The sequence below is a fragment of the Daphnia carinata genome, chromosome 7, assembly GCF_022539665.2.
Source record: "Daphnia carinata strain CSIRO-1 chromosome 7, CSIRO_AGI_Dcar_HiC_V3, whole genome shotgun sequence".
NCBI classification, from domain to species: domain Eukaryota; kingdom Metazoa; phylum Arthropoda; class Branchiopoda; order Diplostraca; family Daphniidae; genus Daphnia; species Daphnia carinata.
Window position 1 is genome coordinate 3,308,798 of NC_081337.1, and position 16,999 is coordinate 3,325,796.

A 16,999-nucleotide genomic window follows, 5' to 3' on the forward strand; every position below is an offset into this window, starting at 1 on the left:
AAGCTGAAAAACTGCAACGGCCTATTTACGATCCCACATTTCGCTTGTCATTTACGATACAACGTTGCTGATATTCGATTTCGAATGCGAACTGGTTAATTCTAGGGCTCGGGTCGATTACCTGAGATCCTGCTTACTGCCGGAAGGTACTGGCGCGACATACAGAAATGCTTTTTTTTTCAATTTGTTTTGTTTTTTTTTTTTTTTCAGCTTCGCGCGCACCGAAAATTATCCGTACTAAAGTACCGAGAATACAAGACGAAATGACAGCGATGACAGCGGCAGGGGCCGAACATTATGCTGGCAGCACTGTGCTAACCGTAACAGCCGAGAATTTAGTTACTTCTAGTGGTCGTCGAATACTCGAATTGTGGGTTCTGTCCGACTCTGTTAATGCTCCTCAGTTGTGTTTTGGATTTACCTTACGTCCTAAGCGATCACATTACCTAAGATTACTACTGATTTTCTTGGAAATTTATTACATTTTTCGGCCAAAGTAAATTGGCACAATAAATCTGTAAAAAGCACAATCATCAAAGGTGACTGACATTGCATAGGTGGCAACAACTTAAATTGAATCAAGATGGAGAATGAAGAAAACGAAGAAGAGGAGGTAAAAGATGGCCCAATTAAACGAAAAAGAGGCCGCCCTAAGTCTACAAAGGACCCAAAAGCAAGAGAATTCTGTTGTGAACACTGTGGAAAAACATTCAAACAACTTAATGTCTTTCGTGTTCATACAAGGATCCACACAGGGGAACGTCCCTACCAGTGTGAGCTTTGTGGCATGAGTTTCAATCAGATAGGTACTCTCAAAGATCATCAAAAAATTCATACTGGGGAGAAGCCCCACCCATGTCCACACTGCCCATCCCGATTCACTAACAAGACAAGACTAACACGCCATATTCGTACACATACTGGAGAAAGGCCTTATAAATGTGACTTTTGCCAGATGGACTTTGCCACCCAAAGTGTGTTGGTCAAACACCGCCGCGTGCACACGGGAGAGAAACCATTTAGTTGTGATGAGTGTGGAATGTCATTTACTCAGCGATCGACACTCGTCAATCACAAGAAAGTGCATACAGGAAAGCGGAGACGTTATCCTCAAAGACTTCTCTACTTCCTTTGTAAACCTTGTTCCCGCTACTATCCAACGGTAGAGAAGTTACACTCCCATGTATGCCTTCCAACTGGACAGACTCCAGATGGCCAGCACGGCTGCGAAGCTTGCCCAAAGAAATTCTCCAGTGTTAAAGCTGCCAAGAAACATCAGTCTGAGTCGCATGGACCAGAAGCTGACACTGAACAAGTGTGTGTGGTCTGTAAGGAAATCTTCCCTACTCTCGATGAACTGGCCGAACACGTTCAGACTCATGGCAAACCTAAAGCGCCTGAATCTGCGCAGAATGAAGCTAATAATGTCATCACCACATTCGAGTGTTCGGAATGCGGCAAATTTTGTAACACCAAAGCACAGCTACTCATCCACCAGCGTATCCATACTGGCGAACGGCCGTTTGTATGCCCTCACTGTTCCAAATCTTTCCGCTACCGCCAGAATCTGAAGGAACATCTCAATAGTCACCAAGGTATTTTTCGCGACTTTTACTCATAGAATCAAAAAATTGTACCTTCATTTTTATTTGCGCGATTTTAGGTAACCGACCTTATGCTTGCGACCAATGCGATAAACGCTTTGCATTTTCGGCCAACTTATCTACTCATAAACTGACGCACGGTGAATCGAAAGGTCGCTGTCGCTTCTGCAACAAGAGGTAGAATTTTCCTGAAATATTTACCGTTCCGTTTTTTAAATAAATTTTGATTTACATTTCTAGCTTTCGAAGCACTGTACGACTGCAAGCCCATGAAGCCGAACACCTTGTCGAAACTGGCGAGGGCGCTACTATCCCAAATGAAGAGGTCGAGAGCTATTTGGTAATTTCCATGGAGAATTGATGTTACGAAGCTTCGAGGTGCTTAATGGTAACATTGTTTAAAAAAAAAAAAAGACAAAAAAAATACAAAACAAGACAAACTACAGCAAGATTGCAATTGTGAAATTCCTTCTACTGTTTACTTCTACGTGAGTCAACAGAATAGGACGGCAAATATTAAAAAAAAATGAGTCAATTCATTATGGCTTCCACCCTTAACGGGCAGATTTTGGTAAAAGGTAGGAGTCAAGGTGGGACATAAACTACGTTCGAATCGCATTAATCAACAAAGGGAAATATTATCCTAAGAAATTGGCAAGTCAACTACGATATTGAAAGACTCACTTGATGCGTAATCGCTGGCATATTGCACTTACAGGGGAAAGCTAACGAAGGTGATGGTCAAGACGGTCGGACTTCTTTTGTCGTCCACACTTTTAGATAAGGCACTCAGAAGACCAGCTTGTGATAGTTGACTAAAAGGTAGGTGGTTGTGGAATGAGATGTGGCAGTAAAAACTAACCGTCCACTTCGCCCTACTGGCGATTGTCACTAGCCAAGTTATGGATAGTCCAGTTGATCGAGGTTTTCCACGAATTCTTTTTAGCTTCTTCAAACTGTGAACGAAAATGACGCAAAGCCTCCTGCTCAGAGAGATCGAGCACCTATATACAGATAATTTCAGTAAATGAATCTCAGACGTGGAATACGGATCACGACAGTTACCATAGTTTCACGGAGATAGTTCAAATCTTTCTCGCAGCTTAGTTCCGGCAGACCAGTGGAGATCATCATCGCAAGAAGAGATATAATAAAAGAGCCATGACGGCGAAGAACGAGGAAGGCTTGCTCGCAATTACTTTGAAAGGCTTCGAACCGGCCAGGACCACTTCCTTTTTTCGTCTGGCCTTTTGTGATGACGTACTCAAAGTCGTGAGTCAATACGAACGGCACACGTTCTCGTCTGATGCCAAACTTCTCTTTGAAGTGGCCGAGAATGTGACCAAAATCAATGTGAAATAGTTGACCATTTTTCTTGATCATTATGTTGTCCGAATGTCGATCGGCAATACCTAGTACGTAAGTGGCAACGCAATAGCCCGCGCACGACAGGCTAAATTGCTCAATGGCATTGTTTAGCGCACTTTCACTGGGGTTATGGTCTACGAAAAGAAAGAAAACAAACTGTCAATGATGTGGACGATCACAGGAAACTGAAGTAAGTATACCTTTTAACCAAGCAAGTAGAGAACCTCGTTCGAATGTAGCCGTCACCTTGGTTACTCCTTTCTCTTTCTGAATGTTGGCAATCGTATCAGCGTCGAGAACAACTTCAATTAAACCAACGCGATTGCCAGTAGAAATGCAGCCGTACGGATTCATTCTCAAATCTAATCCGGCTTGTTTCCATAGCCGATCCATAATACGAATCATTTGTAAAGTGAGCATGTCCTGGCGGAGATCATCGCCATGTTTGAAAATAAAATAAATGTCGTTCCCGGATGGATCATCATTCTCAAAAACAGCCCAGAGCGGTCTCATTTTGCTGTCCATGGTTTTACATTTTTCTACTCGAATGCGACGACAGCGTAGAGCAGGGTCCAATGGGCACAGCAGGTCGGAGAGCGCCTCATAGAAATGGTTTTGTTTCAGCGATTCTTGTACTAGCTGCTTGAGCTTGTCGCGACCTTCTTTCTTCTGCCGAGCCATTTCACTTGTTTCTTGAAGGCGGTTAAGTGCCGCTAATTGACGTGAAAAAATCTTCATGTGGTCTGGGGCGCCACGGCAATAAGCCTCCAGCATCAAACCAAAACGCACCGCAACGGCTGGCACATGCATTTCCGCTCTCAAATGCCAAAAGAGGAAATGACCAATTTTGCGATTTTTCAAGGCTCGGACAATGAGGAAGTTGACTAGATCACATTCCAAGAAGCTCTCATGCTTGAGCGCCTGGACGAGTTGGAGTAAGTATAGTAAGAGTTCGTCATCGCTGACTTGACGAATACATTCGATGGCAAAACTTCTCACCTACAGAAACAAAATTCATCAAAATTCATTCCAAGACGAATGGTTATAAAATTAGAATCACCCCAGCATCAGCGTAGGCGAAGTCCAGCAATTCTAACGCCCTTGCCGGCGGTAGTTTTGGCCATTTAGGTAAAAGTGAAAGCATTTCGGCAGTTTCCTTGTAGTCATTCCATTCGATACAGAGCAGGAGTTTCGGCAAGAGATTAGGTACTTGTTGAACAATTTGATAGCGCAAAGACCAAAGAAATCTTCGCTCATCTTCATGCATTTCGTGCAATGGGTCGCGCTCGGCCGTATATCGTAATTGTTCCGTTATGTAAAACATTGCCGACCCATTGTTCAGCTTCGACGACATACTACTTGTGCTGGTTATACTAGTCATACTGTTGATACTGTTTAAACTATTAATACTTGCGGTACTGGCAATGCTGAAACCACTTAAGCTACTGGTGTCTCCTGAAGAGAATAATAGATTTTGAGCTGATAAATTAAGTTTAGTGAGGCATTTGAAGTTTCTCACCATTAAGAGATGCTATCGATGACATACCGCTATCGTCAGATATTTCATCTCTAAAATTGGCGGCAGCGGCACAAATGTCTTCCATTTTTGGATACTGGACAAGCTTGTTATCCTGATACGTGGTAAATGCCAGAGTTAGAGCAGTTGCGTGTTCCACGTTGGGATTAGAGACGACCGTTCCTAGATACAAATGATCACATTAATAAGTATAATGCACACGATGACAAGATCAGCATTTGTACAATCAGGGTACCTAACGGATTCATGATCTCTTCATTCTGCACGTCTTCAGCATACGTCCACATGTATAACGTGAAGGAACCAGTTTTCAAAAACCCTTCGTAATCGAATATTGTCGTGTTGGCCCAGGCCAACTGGTTAATATACATTTCATTTTCCACGTCTTTAAATGTTCTACGAGATCCTTTAGCACCTTTACACATCTTTGAAAGACTATAGACAACTAGACAGAGTCGGGCGGCACGTGGTAAATCTCGTACCTAAATGCATTTAGTAGAGAGGTAAACGATCAGAAAATATGTATAACAAGCTCTAATAAAATCATTACCTTCAAATCAAAAATAAGATCTTCGTTCCAAGTACATTCGCCATTTGCATAAGTCTTCGCTTGCGTTTTTCTTGGTTCACATAGCGACCGGCCACCATGGAAGATACCAGCTTGAATGCCCACTTCAGATTCGCTGGTGTTGAGTAGTGAGACGCTTTCCACGCGGAATGAGAAAGAAGAATCAACATTCCATGACAATAAGGATTGTTTCTTGCGTAAAGTAGGAAATGAGTTTCGTGAAGTTCGTTTAACAGCTTCAGAATCAAGGGTGCCGGAAGACGATGATGAAGTTGCATCACTGACGGCTTCCAAAACCACATTTTGACTGTCAACGACGACAAATGATGGCTTCCCTTCCTTCGTTAAGGTGTTCCGAACATAGAGAAAGCGCGACAAGGGAAATTCGCCAATGAGGTACTCTTGCCGGCCGCTAACTTTCAGAACATGCCCACAACCGATATCTTGATCAATCGGATATTGGCCAAGTAAATGTGCATTGCGCTGTAAAGCCATCGTTATTAGTTGGAACGGTGTGGCCGTGTGGGCAATCGAAAATGAAAAGCATGTATCTGTATTTTCGAGTTGCATGTTGACATCCATAATTCCATCTGGCAGTTTGGGTGCTAGATACATTGGCAAATCATCTGATTCAGCCATGTCGCATGGATATTGCTGTTTGATCCGATCAAGCGCTGAGATTTCTTCTCGTTCTCGTTTGATGGCCGATACCATATCTTTCATTCTCCAGCGGAACTTGTTAACTTCCAACGATTTGAGTGAGTCAAAATCATGTAGTCCCTTGCCGATCAATTGGCCAATTTTAGTGTTGAAAGTTTCTTCGGCTTTGTCTCCTTCACGTTCCACTACCTTGAGTAGATTATAAAACGGTTTGACATCGCATAAACGGCGGCTTTCGTCTATGAGAGTTTCCTTTTCTGCCATGCAATTGACACACATAAAATTGTACGATGACTGTTCTTTAAGTAGTCCTTGAAGAGGAAATTTCCTGGCCTCTTCCCAAAGTTCTTCTTTGACTTCTGATAGTACAGCACTTGAAATAACTTCCAATGTAATAAGAATGCTGTTTGGCATCAGACAACTTATTGTTATCTGTGCATCTTGGGAAGGATTTGCCCACATGTTATAAGGACTGGCTGGTGACATCTCTAGGAACACATATACCTATTGAACATCAAATAATAACAGTGACAAGTTACACTTTCCATTTTACAACTCGTTAAAATGACAGATACGAAAAACAAAAGTAGAAAATTAAAGTAAATAGCATTATCAATGCAAATAATACAAAAGCAAACAAACCCTGTTTGTGCGTGGAGAGATCACAGCTTTGAATGATTAATGCAACGAAACGTCACATCAACGGATTAATGCAAGCGAACACACTTCCTTCACTACTTTCATTTTACTATGGCAAAGGAGAATTTCACCACTTCCACGGCTTTTCGTCCTGAAAAATCAGATAGTAAAGTGAAGTGATAAATCAGCCACGATACGGGCGGATGTTTGTTCGCATTCCCAACGGTTGAGTAATAAGCACAGACTTTACAAAAAACTAAGGAAACAAAAAGAAAACGAAAAATAAAAGATAAACACAATTCCAGGGAAAAGGAAACCCCAAAGCCTGGAAGAAAAAAAAAGCCACCTCAAAGAGGTATTGGCTAGTTGCCTTGTTGTTGACTTTGTAATTGTAATAGGGGGTAAAAGCTATAGAGAAGGCCTTTCTAACTACTGTTAAGCAAATGTAGAAAACGGTTGAGGAAAATTTGAATTTGGAATTTCCATTTCGTCACGTATTTCAACGAAGACTCCACCTGCATTAATTCAAGTAAAGATACCAATTTAGAAGACCTTTTGAATTTTAAAAGCTAATTCAATTTCCTTTCGATTTAAACTTCTGTTAAATGAATTAGATTGAACAAATTTGTACAAAAACAACAAAAACTCTGTCGTTTATTTTGAGTAAAAGCGGTAAATTTGTGACACACCATCTTATTAGTTTTCCTTTAAATGATGTATAAATTTAAAATGTTTTACCAAAAAACGAAAAAAAAGATACTATGAAAAAATACGGAGATTAATTTGCGGTAAAATGTAAAAAAAAACCGAGCTCAGCAAAACAAAATGAATTTATTTTTTCAAAAAAAGCGCCTAGTTAATGGCGAGGAAAGTGTTTCAAAAGGCAGATAAGGAAACTGGTAATGTTACACACAACCAATGTGGCTGGTAGGCGAACCAATCGCGAAAAGAGCGTTTTGCACTCTGTACAACTGTAATCATAATTTAAGCAAATCACATGCGCTATTGCCGATAACGCGTCAAACCAAATATCAACTGTCATACAAAAATTCGAGTTTCAGATCCGATAAAATGCCTTACATATGTTTAACACTGTGAAAAAACCAATCTAGCTTGGTGGTCCAAGCCCCTCCGTATGCTTCAAACAGCTGATTTTGAAAGTATTCTAAGGCTTCTTCTTCGGTCTTTTCGACAGCCAATGTTTTGCGTAGGTAGCCAATATCATCTACAGACTAAGAATTGATGAGGATTAAATTTAATTTTCTTGAATTAATCGCACGGATATGTTGATAGTTACTTGTAACTCGGGAATTCCTGTGGGCAACATCATAATAAATAACGTGATGAGGAGATTAGCGTGCCGTCGCAAGGCGAGATACGCTCTTCCACAAAGCTCTTGGAATCTAATAAAAGAAACGCATAAAAGAGCTTCTGTTTTAAAAATCGCTGTCTGTTGTTTAAGGGTAATCTTTTAACCAGTGACTTACTTTTGGAAGTCTGAACTTTTTGTAGGATTCTCAACTCCCTTCGATATGACATAAAGGAAGTCTTCCGTTAATACGAATGGCACTCGCTCTCGATTAATACCAAATTTTTTCTTGAAATGACCCAAAAAATGACCGAAATCAATGTGAAAGATGCTGCCGTCTTCGTTGACCATAATATTATCAGGATTACGGTCACCAATACCGAGTATAAAAGTGGCAACACAATAGCCGGCACAAGAATGGGTAAACGTTTCAATTGCCTGCTCGTATCTAGAAAAAGAAACAATCAAAGAAATAAAAAGTTTCGTTGGATCACGAGAGGACACCAAAAATCTATTTACTTAGATCCTTTATTTTTTTCTTTGATCCACTTGTGTAGTTGCGTAGAATCGACTTGGATAGCTGCTAACTTTCCACCTTGGCGTTGTATTCCGTAAACTGTTTTGGCTTGCCTTACAACTTCAATCATTCCAACATCTTTTCCTGTTGACAAACACGCGTATGGCATCATCCGAAGGTCGAGCCCTTGTAAATAGAAGGATGCGTTTTAATTAACAAAATAAGCAAACATCCCTATGCAAATGTTATTCACCTTCGTTAAGCCAAATGCTGTCCATAATTCTGATGACTTGCAACGTAAGCATGTCTTGTCTAAGATCGTCGCCGTTTTTGAAGATAATAGAGTATAGAGGTTGAATCAAGTTGCCAAGAGGATCAGGGTTCTTCCACATGAGCCACAGCGGCCTTTTAGCTGAATCCATTATTCTGCAGCTTTCGGCAACCAAAGAGCCTAAGGTTTGGTTACCATTGAGAGGCGACGTGAAATTCTGCAACGCGTCCACGTAATCCGGTTGAGACACTGATTCACATAAATATTTCATGCGATCCTAATTAAAGAAAACAAACAAACAATGGAAAACGTATAAATTTTCTTATCTCAAATAACTTCTGATACCCAAAATCCGATTTTTACCTTTAACGGATCGTCTCTTTTAACTTTTAGCGCGTCCGTTAGTTTGGTTAACTTTTCCAGTGCTTCCACTTGTCGGATAAGACCTTTTAAATGACCTCCTATACCTCGGCAGTAAGCTTCAAGAAGAATCCCAAAGCGGAGAGAGATCGAGGGATTATTCATTTCAGCCTTTAGATGCCAGAAGAAAAAGTGCCCTGCGTAAAACAAAATTCACCAAATGAGCTCAATTGTAAAATATTTATGGAAATTTATATAACATACCAATTTTTTTATTGAGTAAAGATCGTTTTAGCAAAAATCGAGCCAGTTCATTGTCCAAATAAGGTTCATATTTTAAGGTTTGAACCAACTGCAAAAGAAACTGACTGAGAGTATCATCAGTTAATGATTTATCCAACCATCTACAACAAAAATAGAAAAGGATATTAAATCAGTTCCTTTACGTCAAACCAATGTTTCTCATTTTACCTAACAGCGAGTTTGCGAACAAATGGATCTGCATATTTGCAATCGAGTAGCTCGAGAGCTGTTTCGGGGGCTACTGGAGGCCACACATTTAAAAGCAGGAACATCTAATTGTTATAAAATGAAAATTATCAATCGTTCTGGACACAGTTATTGCCATGAAAAAAACGTACTTGAGCGACATTGTCGCGGCTATTCCATTTAACAGCCTCCAGCAACTTTGGCAATGCATCTGGAACCTTTTTGCAGCACACATGTCTCATATCCCATAGCATATCCTTCTCTTGCTCAGACAGTTCGCTAAGCGGGTCTTTTGCTTGAATTTCTAACAGGCTCTCGACGTTAGAAGACAATTTCGTCGAATCAGTTGGAAGTCCCGATCCAATAAGAGGTACAGTGGCAACATTCCGACCGTAATCCTCAACTGAAGGTCCCTCTGGAAAGGATACTGTCGGGGCGAAACGATCGAACTCTACTTCTAAACACGGTGCGTCCTTGTTCGGGTTTGATCCTGCACATGGCAAATGATACAATAGATCACGACTTCATAAATTTTAGGTTTTAGAGTAATGTCGTACCGGTTGTTCCTAAGTGATTGAGTAGCGCGTCCATTCCTTTGGGTACAGGCCAGAGAGTAAGGGAGACTTTGCCGGTAAGTAGGGAATTCCGATAGTCGAACATATTTATGTTACCCCACGCAAGCATGCAGTGTTCCTTAATAACGAAAACATTATAGAATGAATGGCGCTTTCCACACAGAGACGCTCAACGAAACTTACCTCTCTTTTCTTCCGTTTAGTTACAGAACAGATGGAAAGGCAAAGTCTTGCGCCACGAGGCAGATCAGTTAAATTCAAGTCAAAAGTTAGCCACTGATGCCATTTGGGGAAATTAAAGGGCACCTGCTGGCTCTCTTGCGTTGAACATAACGGCTCTTGACCATGGTAGAGTCCGGCACGAACATAAATCTGGTCGACATCTCTAACATTCACATAAGTAGCCCAGAGTATGTGCACACGGAACGAACTGTTTAGTTGCCATAAGGAGATGGAACTCCCCGTAGGAGGTGTAGGTAAAGTTCTTCGCATATATGAGGGTATATGCAATGTGTTTTCGGGAAGGCTCGCATATACGTCACGACGAGAATAGAGGCAAAGCTGAGGGATCTCGCCTTTCGCTAGGCATTGGCGAATGTACTGAAATAAAATCAAAGCTAATATTATAATAAATGGCGACAGGCTATTTCAGTTAAGACAATACCTTGTACTGATAAATTGGATGCCGCTTTAGTAAAAATTCTTGGGTACCACAAACTTTGAGCACATAATTCTTCTGGTGTTCATCAATAAGTTGCATCTGCTGCTCACGTGACATTCGCAAGCTTTTACTTTTCTTGCCGATAGCTTCGGCAACAACCGTTTCCGTAAATGCATCTTTTGACACTCTAACGGTAAGCTTTTGTTGGTCCGCTCTGCCGAAGAATGATAAGGCGGTTTTACTTGCATACCTCGTTAGAAAGCGAAGAATTTCAACTTACCCCTCCTTTGCTAACTGCCATATGCATAACATAATTTCTCCTCTATCTAGCTTGCTTTCAATTGATTTGGGGAGACCACTTTTAGATTCAACTTCTGCTGGGTAGGCAAAAAGCGCCTGGGTTTCCTGTCCACCGAGATCGCGTAGTTCCACACACTCTTTGCATACTTGCATAATGTTTCGTCTAAAATCTTGCACTTCAGGTTCCTTCATTTCATCATATTCATGAACAGCAACTCCTACAGCTAGACCGATCTCAGAGTTGAGAATTTTCTCCATTTTATTTCCTTGGGGTTCAATCACCTAATTAAAAAAAAAATATTAATAGAGGTTTTCCAGTTAATTTTAAAGGCTTTACTTTTAGTATGGGAAGAAACAACCGCAAGTCACAAAGCCGTCTGGACTCATCATAGAATTCCTCATGTTCGGCATCATGTGAAATTGAGACAAAAATATATGCAGATGGATCTCCAAGGAGAAAGAAAAGTGGGTGTTTCTTAGCTTCCCTCCACAAGTCACCTGTTTACAACAGCAAGATTAACAGGATTCTTATTTTCTGACGTAGAACCTATACCTTTGATGACATTTAGCGGTGCATCTCTTACACATGCCAATTGAATTAATATCCCATTTGGCATCAAGCAATCCACAATAACAGATGAGGGCATAACATGATGGCCCCATAATTCCCCAGAAGACGGAGGCATCTTCAACTGTCACTACCCGTCAATAAAAAGAAAAGGAGGCCGCCAAACCTCAATGCATAATGGATAACCTATTCGTAGTGTCGTAGTCAACGCAATGCAAGACACCGGGCCCAGTTAAACTATTTCAACTAAACAAGTGATTCAGAACATATCCTTGTTGGGTCCGACACTTGTTTCCAACACACAGAAGTAATGACGTAGCTTTAACTAGTTTGCTTTTGGCTTTGAATAACAGCAACGGATAGTAGCTTTGATGACAACCGGAATGGAGAAATGTAAATAGGCCTGGTCAACGACTTCAGCTTACCTGCGTTCTTGTTAGAGGGCGCAAGTAGAATCCCCAAAGCAAACCAAATGAATTTTCATAATAATAATTTTTTTTCACCAGAATTATTCAAGATGCATGTTTCTTAATTCATTCGCACTTTACCGAACAACTTTAGCAACGGTTTGACGAATAACGTAATTTCGGATCATGGGTTATTTCATATTTTTTTCACCACTTTTGGCGCTGTTGTCGAAAAGGGGCGGGTCTAGTAGGCACCTAAGTTCATTGGTAAATAAGCACAGCAGAAGACTCGCATGCAGTTTAAAGCAACAACACTGGGATGGTGGGAGTATATAAACGATGCGTCGAATGGATGATAATGCACGTGCGTATATTAAAGAAATTTCTAGCGAATCGTGTGTGCATTGCACTAACAGATTTTAAGCGCCCCACTGCATCTTTAGCTATTGTCCCGAGAGGTTGTCCGTATAACTGCGTGATGTTCGAAGAGATTTCTTTACCTACCATGAAGGCGCCCGCAGTCGTTCTGTTGGTGCTCGTACAGCACATGCTTTTGCATATACAGCATCAAAAGGGCGGGACTATTGTTGTTTACTAACCAACCCACAAAAAAAGGTTACCTATTCAAACCAGAAAAAACCCAAGTACTTGGCACACTGCAACAGTCCTCATTAGTACTCTGAAATAGAAGAATATTTTCGTACTAATGTGTATTACTCTAACAAATGTAACCTAATGTTTTATCCTTGATGATCAATATTTAACCTATGTGACCTATTATAAATGAGTTACGTTTACCTTTTACAATCGTGGCAAGCACAGAATATGTTTCAATCCTCAAAGTGACACCTTACCGACACTGCCAAGTGAGAATCATCATCAAAAATGGAAAGAAAAAAGTATTTTTTCTCTCAAAAACTGAAGAAAAGCCAGAAAATAACCGCAAAACAGAATTAAGAATGGCAGGTAGAACTGCTTCAGTACGACGCGGTTTTTGAATGTCTTGGTCGAAACACCTTTACTGTTGTAGTTCAATCGACATTGTAAAGGCTTCTTTAAATATTGGGCATGCCAATAGTCAAATAATGCAGTATCTATGAACCACAATGACCTGCAATGGATAAAATTTAAAGCAACTCTTCAAAAACATAATCTTTAATCTATTACTCTCTGTTAATTTCTTCTATGTAAGGACTTGTTTTTGGGACAGCACAGAACATCGGCTTCCATGACATTGTCTCGTGGGCCATAGCTAGGCGACATTTTTCTCTTTGCAAGTTGTGTTTTTTCAAAGCTGCTATGCCAACTGTCACTGGCTTAAAAAAAACATACATATTTATTTACATCTAGGCTGCAACTTACCTTAAACGTATGGTTTCTCAAGGTATCATAAATGAGTAACTTACCACTATCGTAACGTAAGGTTCGTCACCCAACACCAGTGAAAACATTTCATTCAGATTAAATTTCCTACAATCTGGTGAGCATTTTCGAATTTTGTCGGCGAGAATTTTCTGAACTCCCGTAGTGGCTCGCTATTCAAGTAACGGTTTAATATAAAAATAAACTATGGCCGAAAATGAAATTCTTATAAAATTTTAAAACTAAATTTTACCAATAAATCAATATCTTGAATGGATCCAGTTAATACGGTGGCCTTGAAAGTTGAACTAGCTGCCAAATCACTGAAGGAGTTGATTGTGGGTCTTTGGTACGTGACCGACATGTAAGACGTCAACGTGGAATTGTAAATGTTGACAAAGACAAAAGCCACGATACACCAAGTCGCTGCGAGAAGTTTCTGTGGCGATGGGCTAGACGGTAGGCGACTCCCTTCCCCGAATTATAGCAATATAATTAATTTTTCGTTAGTATCATCTATTAAATTGGAACTCACCTTGAGAAATGAGAACACCGTACAAATACCAAGAAAAGGTTTTAGTGCTTACTGCGCTCGTTTCGCCAGCTTCAATGCGTAATTTTTTTGAAGTGCAAGTTAAGACCGTGGAAATGCCAACAACTGCTGCTGCAGATACGATCCATCCGATCCAGACCTAGAATTTTTTTGTGCAAAGTAAACAGATGATTAGGTCTGGGAGAATTATTATATTTAAAAATATCTGATTTATCAATATCGTACTCCAGTAGAGAACACCTCAATGGCACTAGTAGAAGAAACAATTGGCTCCGGATATTTCACGAGTATGCCGGTTGAGTCTCCAGTGATTGGCCCGCAAAATTCGATAGCTTCATATCGCTCCAGAGAAATGGCCATTGGTGCTAAACCAAAATCAGCTTCCTTGTACGGGGAAAAGGAATGCATTTTGGTGAAAGAATGACTCTTTGAAAAAATGTTCGGATAGAAATAATGAGACGTCTACTAATGATGGAAAGAGGGAAACTCATTTAAACGCGATACTTCTCTTAAAAGGGTTCCAATTATACCAGTCCACGCTCCATTGCGTTTGATTCCATTCGTGTTCTCGCCAATGACGGATATTTTATACCTAAATAAACACAATTAAATATAATGCGAGAGATTCCAATGATAATATGTTATAAAACGAAGTAAATTTTGATTCTTACGTTAAATAACTCATTATTTCAGGGAAGGATGCACTTACGTAAATTTTAACCTCTGAGCCAAGTAAAGGAGTTGCTGGTACAAAAAGTCTGTATATCCAACAGCATGTCCGGAGGAATTCCGCACAACAGATATTGCAGGGGTAAACTATATAAAAGGATATATGAAATTCCAAGTTCAATTTCTATAGTCAATTACGCATACGTTTCAACGTAACGTTACTACAGGATTGATTGCAATTTTAACTAGAGAATAATTCAATGCAAAGAAAACATTCTTAAAAAGATTTTTACATGGCCAGTGATGATCTTTAGCTCCTTTCCTTGTAAATTATTACGCAATCGCCTACGTGGAGTGAAACCTTCAGTTTCGCTGCCACTTACCGTAAGTACAGAAAATGCTATGTAAACGAGCACTCGGAAAAGCATCTTCGCGTTGGCTTTCCTTTGTCGCAAAAATTTTGACTGTGTTGCTCTCTCACACGAATTTCGTTTTATAGATCTTTAGGTCGAATGTTTCGTATGATTTGTCTGCATTGGGCGTGCTGTTCATCCATGTCTTTGAGCGACATGGGCGTGCTGCCATGGTCGACTGGTGCTGTTATGGATGATATGGTTTGTGCTTCATCGATTGTGGACCTTCGGAAAAAAAAACATCACAAAATCAAAATCAGTCTTGGATTTTACGGGGCAAATTTTTCGTTTAACTAGGTAAATAAAGTATAATATGTTCTCGAGAAGCCTCACAATAACGCATCGTAGCTTTCGTATCCTCCCCGAATTTGAAAAAAGAATGAACAGCATGCACATGCTGAGTTTTGTACTGAACGAAACGTTCATTGTCCATAAAGACTTTCACGGCCGGCACGCAACGTTTCCTAGGTTACCTAAGTCACTTAAATTGGCATTGAAACAAACGCATTTTTTTTGTGGCCATCTGAACTTTGTACAGCATGACAATTTAAGTTCTCAATCAGAACAACAATGAAGCGGTCAGTTGGCCTTGTCAATGCTTATTGCCCAGAACCTGAATGCCAAATAGCCTTTCAATGCTAGGAGAAATTGTACAGGGTAGGGTGTAGAAATACGAAACTTCATCCACAAAAAAAACATCGCAGTAAAAGATGACCAATGTCCGTTAAAAATCCATTTAATGATAGATAATTCAGCAAAACAAAGAATGATTTGCTCTCATTACTAGTAGCTTAAAAATATTGTTGTGCCTGGTAAATCAAGATATCTCTGGATGTTTGCCTTCATTAGTTTGTGTGCAATTCATGCCTTGGGATTAATGCCAGTAGCTATTTCTCTGGAACGGTACGAAGCTATCGACTTCTCTGGAAAGGTAGGGGGAGACTATACGGCCATGTTAGTTAAATATCCTCACGAAAGCGTGTCGTTCACTATTGCCTTTGACGTATTCTCTACCGGTGTAAGAATATTATTTACCTTGTTTCCGTTGAATTTCCTGTTACGAACTCGTTTAATGTTCAGATATGGATCGGATGGGTAGTGTCTGGCGTATTGGTTGTTGAAATTTCAACCTCTTTGACTGTTTGGGGTATATGCAATGTGTTTTTGGGAAGGGTCGCATATACGTCACGACGAGAATAGAGGCAAAGCTGAGGGATCTCGCCTTTCGCTATGCATTGGCGAATGTAGAGAACAAAATCAAAGCTAATTTTACAATAAATGGAGACAGGCTATTTCAGTTAAGACAATACCTTGTACTGACAAATCAGATGTCGCTTTGGTAAAAATTCTTGGGTTTCATCATGTGAAATTGAGACAAAAATATATGTGGATGGATTTCCAAGGAGAAAGAAAAGTGGGTGTTTCTTAGCTCTCTCCACAAGTCACCTGTTTACAACAGCAAGATTAACGGGACTCTCATTTTCTGAAATAGAACCTATACCTTTGATGACATTTCGTGGTGCATCTCTTACACGTGCCAATTGAATTAACATCCCATTTGGCATCAAGCAATCCACAATAACAGATGAGGGCATAACATGATGGCCCCATAATTCCCCAGAAGACGGAGGCATCTTCAACTGTCACTACCCGTCAATAAAAAGAAAAGGAGGCCGCCAAACCTCAATGCATAATGGATAACCTATTCGTAGTGTAGTAGTCAACGCAATGCAAGACACCGGGCCCAGTTAAACTATTTCAACTAAACAAGTGATTCAGAACATATCCTTGTTGGGTCCGACACTTGTTTCCAACACACAGAAGTAATGATGTAGCTTTAACTAGTTTGCTTTTGGCTTTGAATAATAGCAACGGATAGTAGCTTTGATGGCAACCGGAATGGAGAAACATAAATAGTCCTGGTCTACGAATCTAGTTTACCTGTGTTCTTGTTAGAGGGCGCAAGTAGAATCCCCCAAAGGAAGCCAAATTAATTTTCATGATATTATCATTTTTTTACCAGAATTATACAAGATGTATATAATTTATCTCATTCGTACTTTGCCGAATAATTTTAACGACGGTATCACACATAACGTACATCGGATAATGGGTTATTTCATTTTTTTTCACCACTATTGACGCTGTTGTCGAAAAAGAGCGGGTTTC

At 40.2% G+C, this 16,999-nt stretch overlaps 4 protein-coding genes across 5 annotated transcripts; 1 reads left to right on the forward strand and 3 right to left on the reverse strand.

Annotated features, from left to right (window-relative positions):
- The first annotated feature begins 326 nt into the window (after positions 1–326).
- Positions 327–2,045, forward strand: LOC130695598 (zinc finger protein 271-like). The gene is made up of 3 exons (XM_059496090.1): positions 327–1,595; positions 1,664–1,781; positions 1,845–2,045. The coding sequence occupies exons 1-3, from the start codon at positions 584–586 to the stop codon at positions 1,963–1,965; spliced, it is 1,251 nt and encodes a 416-aa protein (XP_059352073.1). The 5' UTR covers positions 327–583; the 3' UTR covers positions 1,966–2,045.
- Positions 2,046–2,055: 10 nt separating this feature from the next.
- On the reverse strand, positions 2,056–6,759 carry LOC130695550 (phosphatidylinositol 4,5-bisphosphate 3-kinase catalytic subunit beta isoform-like). The gene is made up of 8 exons (XM_057518692.2): positions 6,380–6,759; positions 5,060–6,241; positions 4,745–4,991; positions 4,492–4,671; positions 4,033–4,427; positions 3,173–3,971; positions 2,670–3,106; positions 2,056–2,608 (listed from the first exon to the last, which is right to left on the reverse strand). Exons 2-8 carry the CDS (start codon positions 6,221–6,223, stop codon positions 2,480–2,482), a joined length of 3,351 nt encoding a protein of 1,116 aa, XP_057374675.1. The 5' UTR covers positions 6,224–6,241; positions 6,380–6,759; the 3' UTR covers positions 2,056–2,479.
- Positions 6,760–7,188: 429 nt separating this feature from the next.
- On the reverse strand, positions 7,189–11,815 carry LOC130695595 (phosphatidylinositol 4,5-bisphosphate 3-kinase catalytic subunit alpha isoform-like). Its single transcript, XM_057518760.2, has 15 exons — positions 11,412–11,815; positions 11,196–11,356; positions 10,839–11,140; positions 10,562–10,772; positions 10,081–10,497; positions 9,880–10,015; positions 9,475–9,812; positions 9,305–9,408; positions 9,098–9,237; positions 8,837–9,030; positions 8,456–8,750; positions 8,205–8,388; positions 7,864–8,133; positions 7,674–7,779; positions 7,189–7,608 (listed from the first exon to the last, which is right to left on the reverse strand). The coding sequence occupies exons 1-15, from the start codon at positions 11,542–11,544 to the stop codon at positions 7,453–7,455; spliced, it is 3,147 nt and encodes a 1,048-aa protein (XP_057374743.1). The 5' UTR covers positions 11,545–11,815; the 3' UTR covers positions 7,189–7,452.
- A 713-nt stretch (positions 11,816–12,528) lies between these two features.
- LOC130695565 (probable glutamate receptor) lies at positions 12,529–16,756 on the reverse strand. Of its 2 annotated transcripts, none has more exons than XM_057518720.2 (12): positions 16,332–16,756; positions 16,141–16,276; positions 15,866–16,058; positions 14,801–15,055; positions 14,458–14,564; positions 14,253–14,340; positions 13,974–14,132; positions 13,731–13,887; positions 13,449–13,666; positions 13,240–13,368; positions 13,001–13,149; positions 12,529–12,944 (listed from the first exon to the last, which is right to left on the reverse strand). In XM_057518720.2, the coding sequence occupies exons 4-12, from the start codon at positions 14,843–14,845 to the stop codon at positions 12,713–12,715; spliced, it is 1,284 nt and encodes a 427-aa protein (XP_057374703.1). In that variant the 5' UTR covers positions 14,846–15,055; positions 15,866–16,058; positions 16,141–16,276; positions 16,332–16,756; the 3' UTR covers positions 12,529–12,712. The 2 variants fall into 2 exon arrangements, with proteins under 2 accessions (XP_057374703.1, XP_057374702.1); XM_057518719.2 differs by having other exon boundaries at positions 13,974–14,174.
- Between the last annotated feature and the right edge of the window lie 243 nt (positions 16,757–16,999).

Bases quoted from the DNA above. Each gene is read 5' to 3' on its own strand.
- LOC130695598 (XM_059496090.1), top strand. From the start codon at position 584: ATGGAGAATGAAGAAAACGAAGAAGAGGAGGTAAAAGATGGCCCAATT. The intron at 1,596-1,663 runs GTATTTTTCGCG...GCGCGATTTTAG, and splicing joins ACATCTCAATAGTCACCAAG to GTAACCGACCTTATGCTTGC. The intron at 1,782-1,844 runs GTAGAATTTTCC...TTACATTTCTAG, and splicing joins TGTCGCTTCTGCAACAAGAG to CTTTCGAAGCACTGTACGAC.
- LOC130695550 (XM_057518692.2), bottom strand. From the start codon at position 6,223: ATGTCACCAGCCAGTCCTTATAACATGTGGGCAAATCCTTCCCAAGAT. The intron at 4,672-4,744 runs GTACCCTGATTG...ATTTGTATCTAG, and splicing joins AGAGATCATGAATCCGTTAG to GAACGGTCGTCTCTAATCCC. The intron at 3,107-3,172 runs GTATACTTACTT...TTCTTTTCGTAG, and splicing joins TCTACTTGCTTGGTTAAAAG to ACCATAACCCCAGTGAAAGT.
- LOC130695595 (XM_057518760.2), bottom strand. From the start codon at position 11,544: ATGCCTCCGTCTTCTGGGGAATTATGGGGCCATCATGTTATGCCCTCA. The intron at 9,409-9,474 runs GTACGTTTTTTT...TATAACAATTAG, and splicing joins GCCGCGACAATGTCGCTCAA to ATGTTCCTGCTTTTAAATGT. The intron at 9,238-9,304 runs GTAAAATGAGAA...TTTTTGTTGTAG, and splicing joins GTTCGCAAACTCGCTGTTAG to ATGGTTGGATAAATCATTAA.
- LOC130695565 (XM_057518719.2), bottom strand. From the start codon at position 14,845: ATGCTTTTCCGAGTGCTCGTTTACATAGCATTTTCTGTACTTACG. The intron at 14,565-14,800 runs GTAAGTGGCAGC...CCTTTTATATAG, and splicing joins TAGCATTTTCTGTACTTACG to TTTACCCCTGCAATATCTGT. The intron at 12,945-13,000 runs GTAATAGATTAA...TATCCATTGCAG, and splicing joins ATAGAAGAAATTAACAGAGA to GTCATTGTGGTTCATAGATA.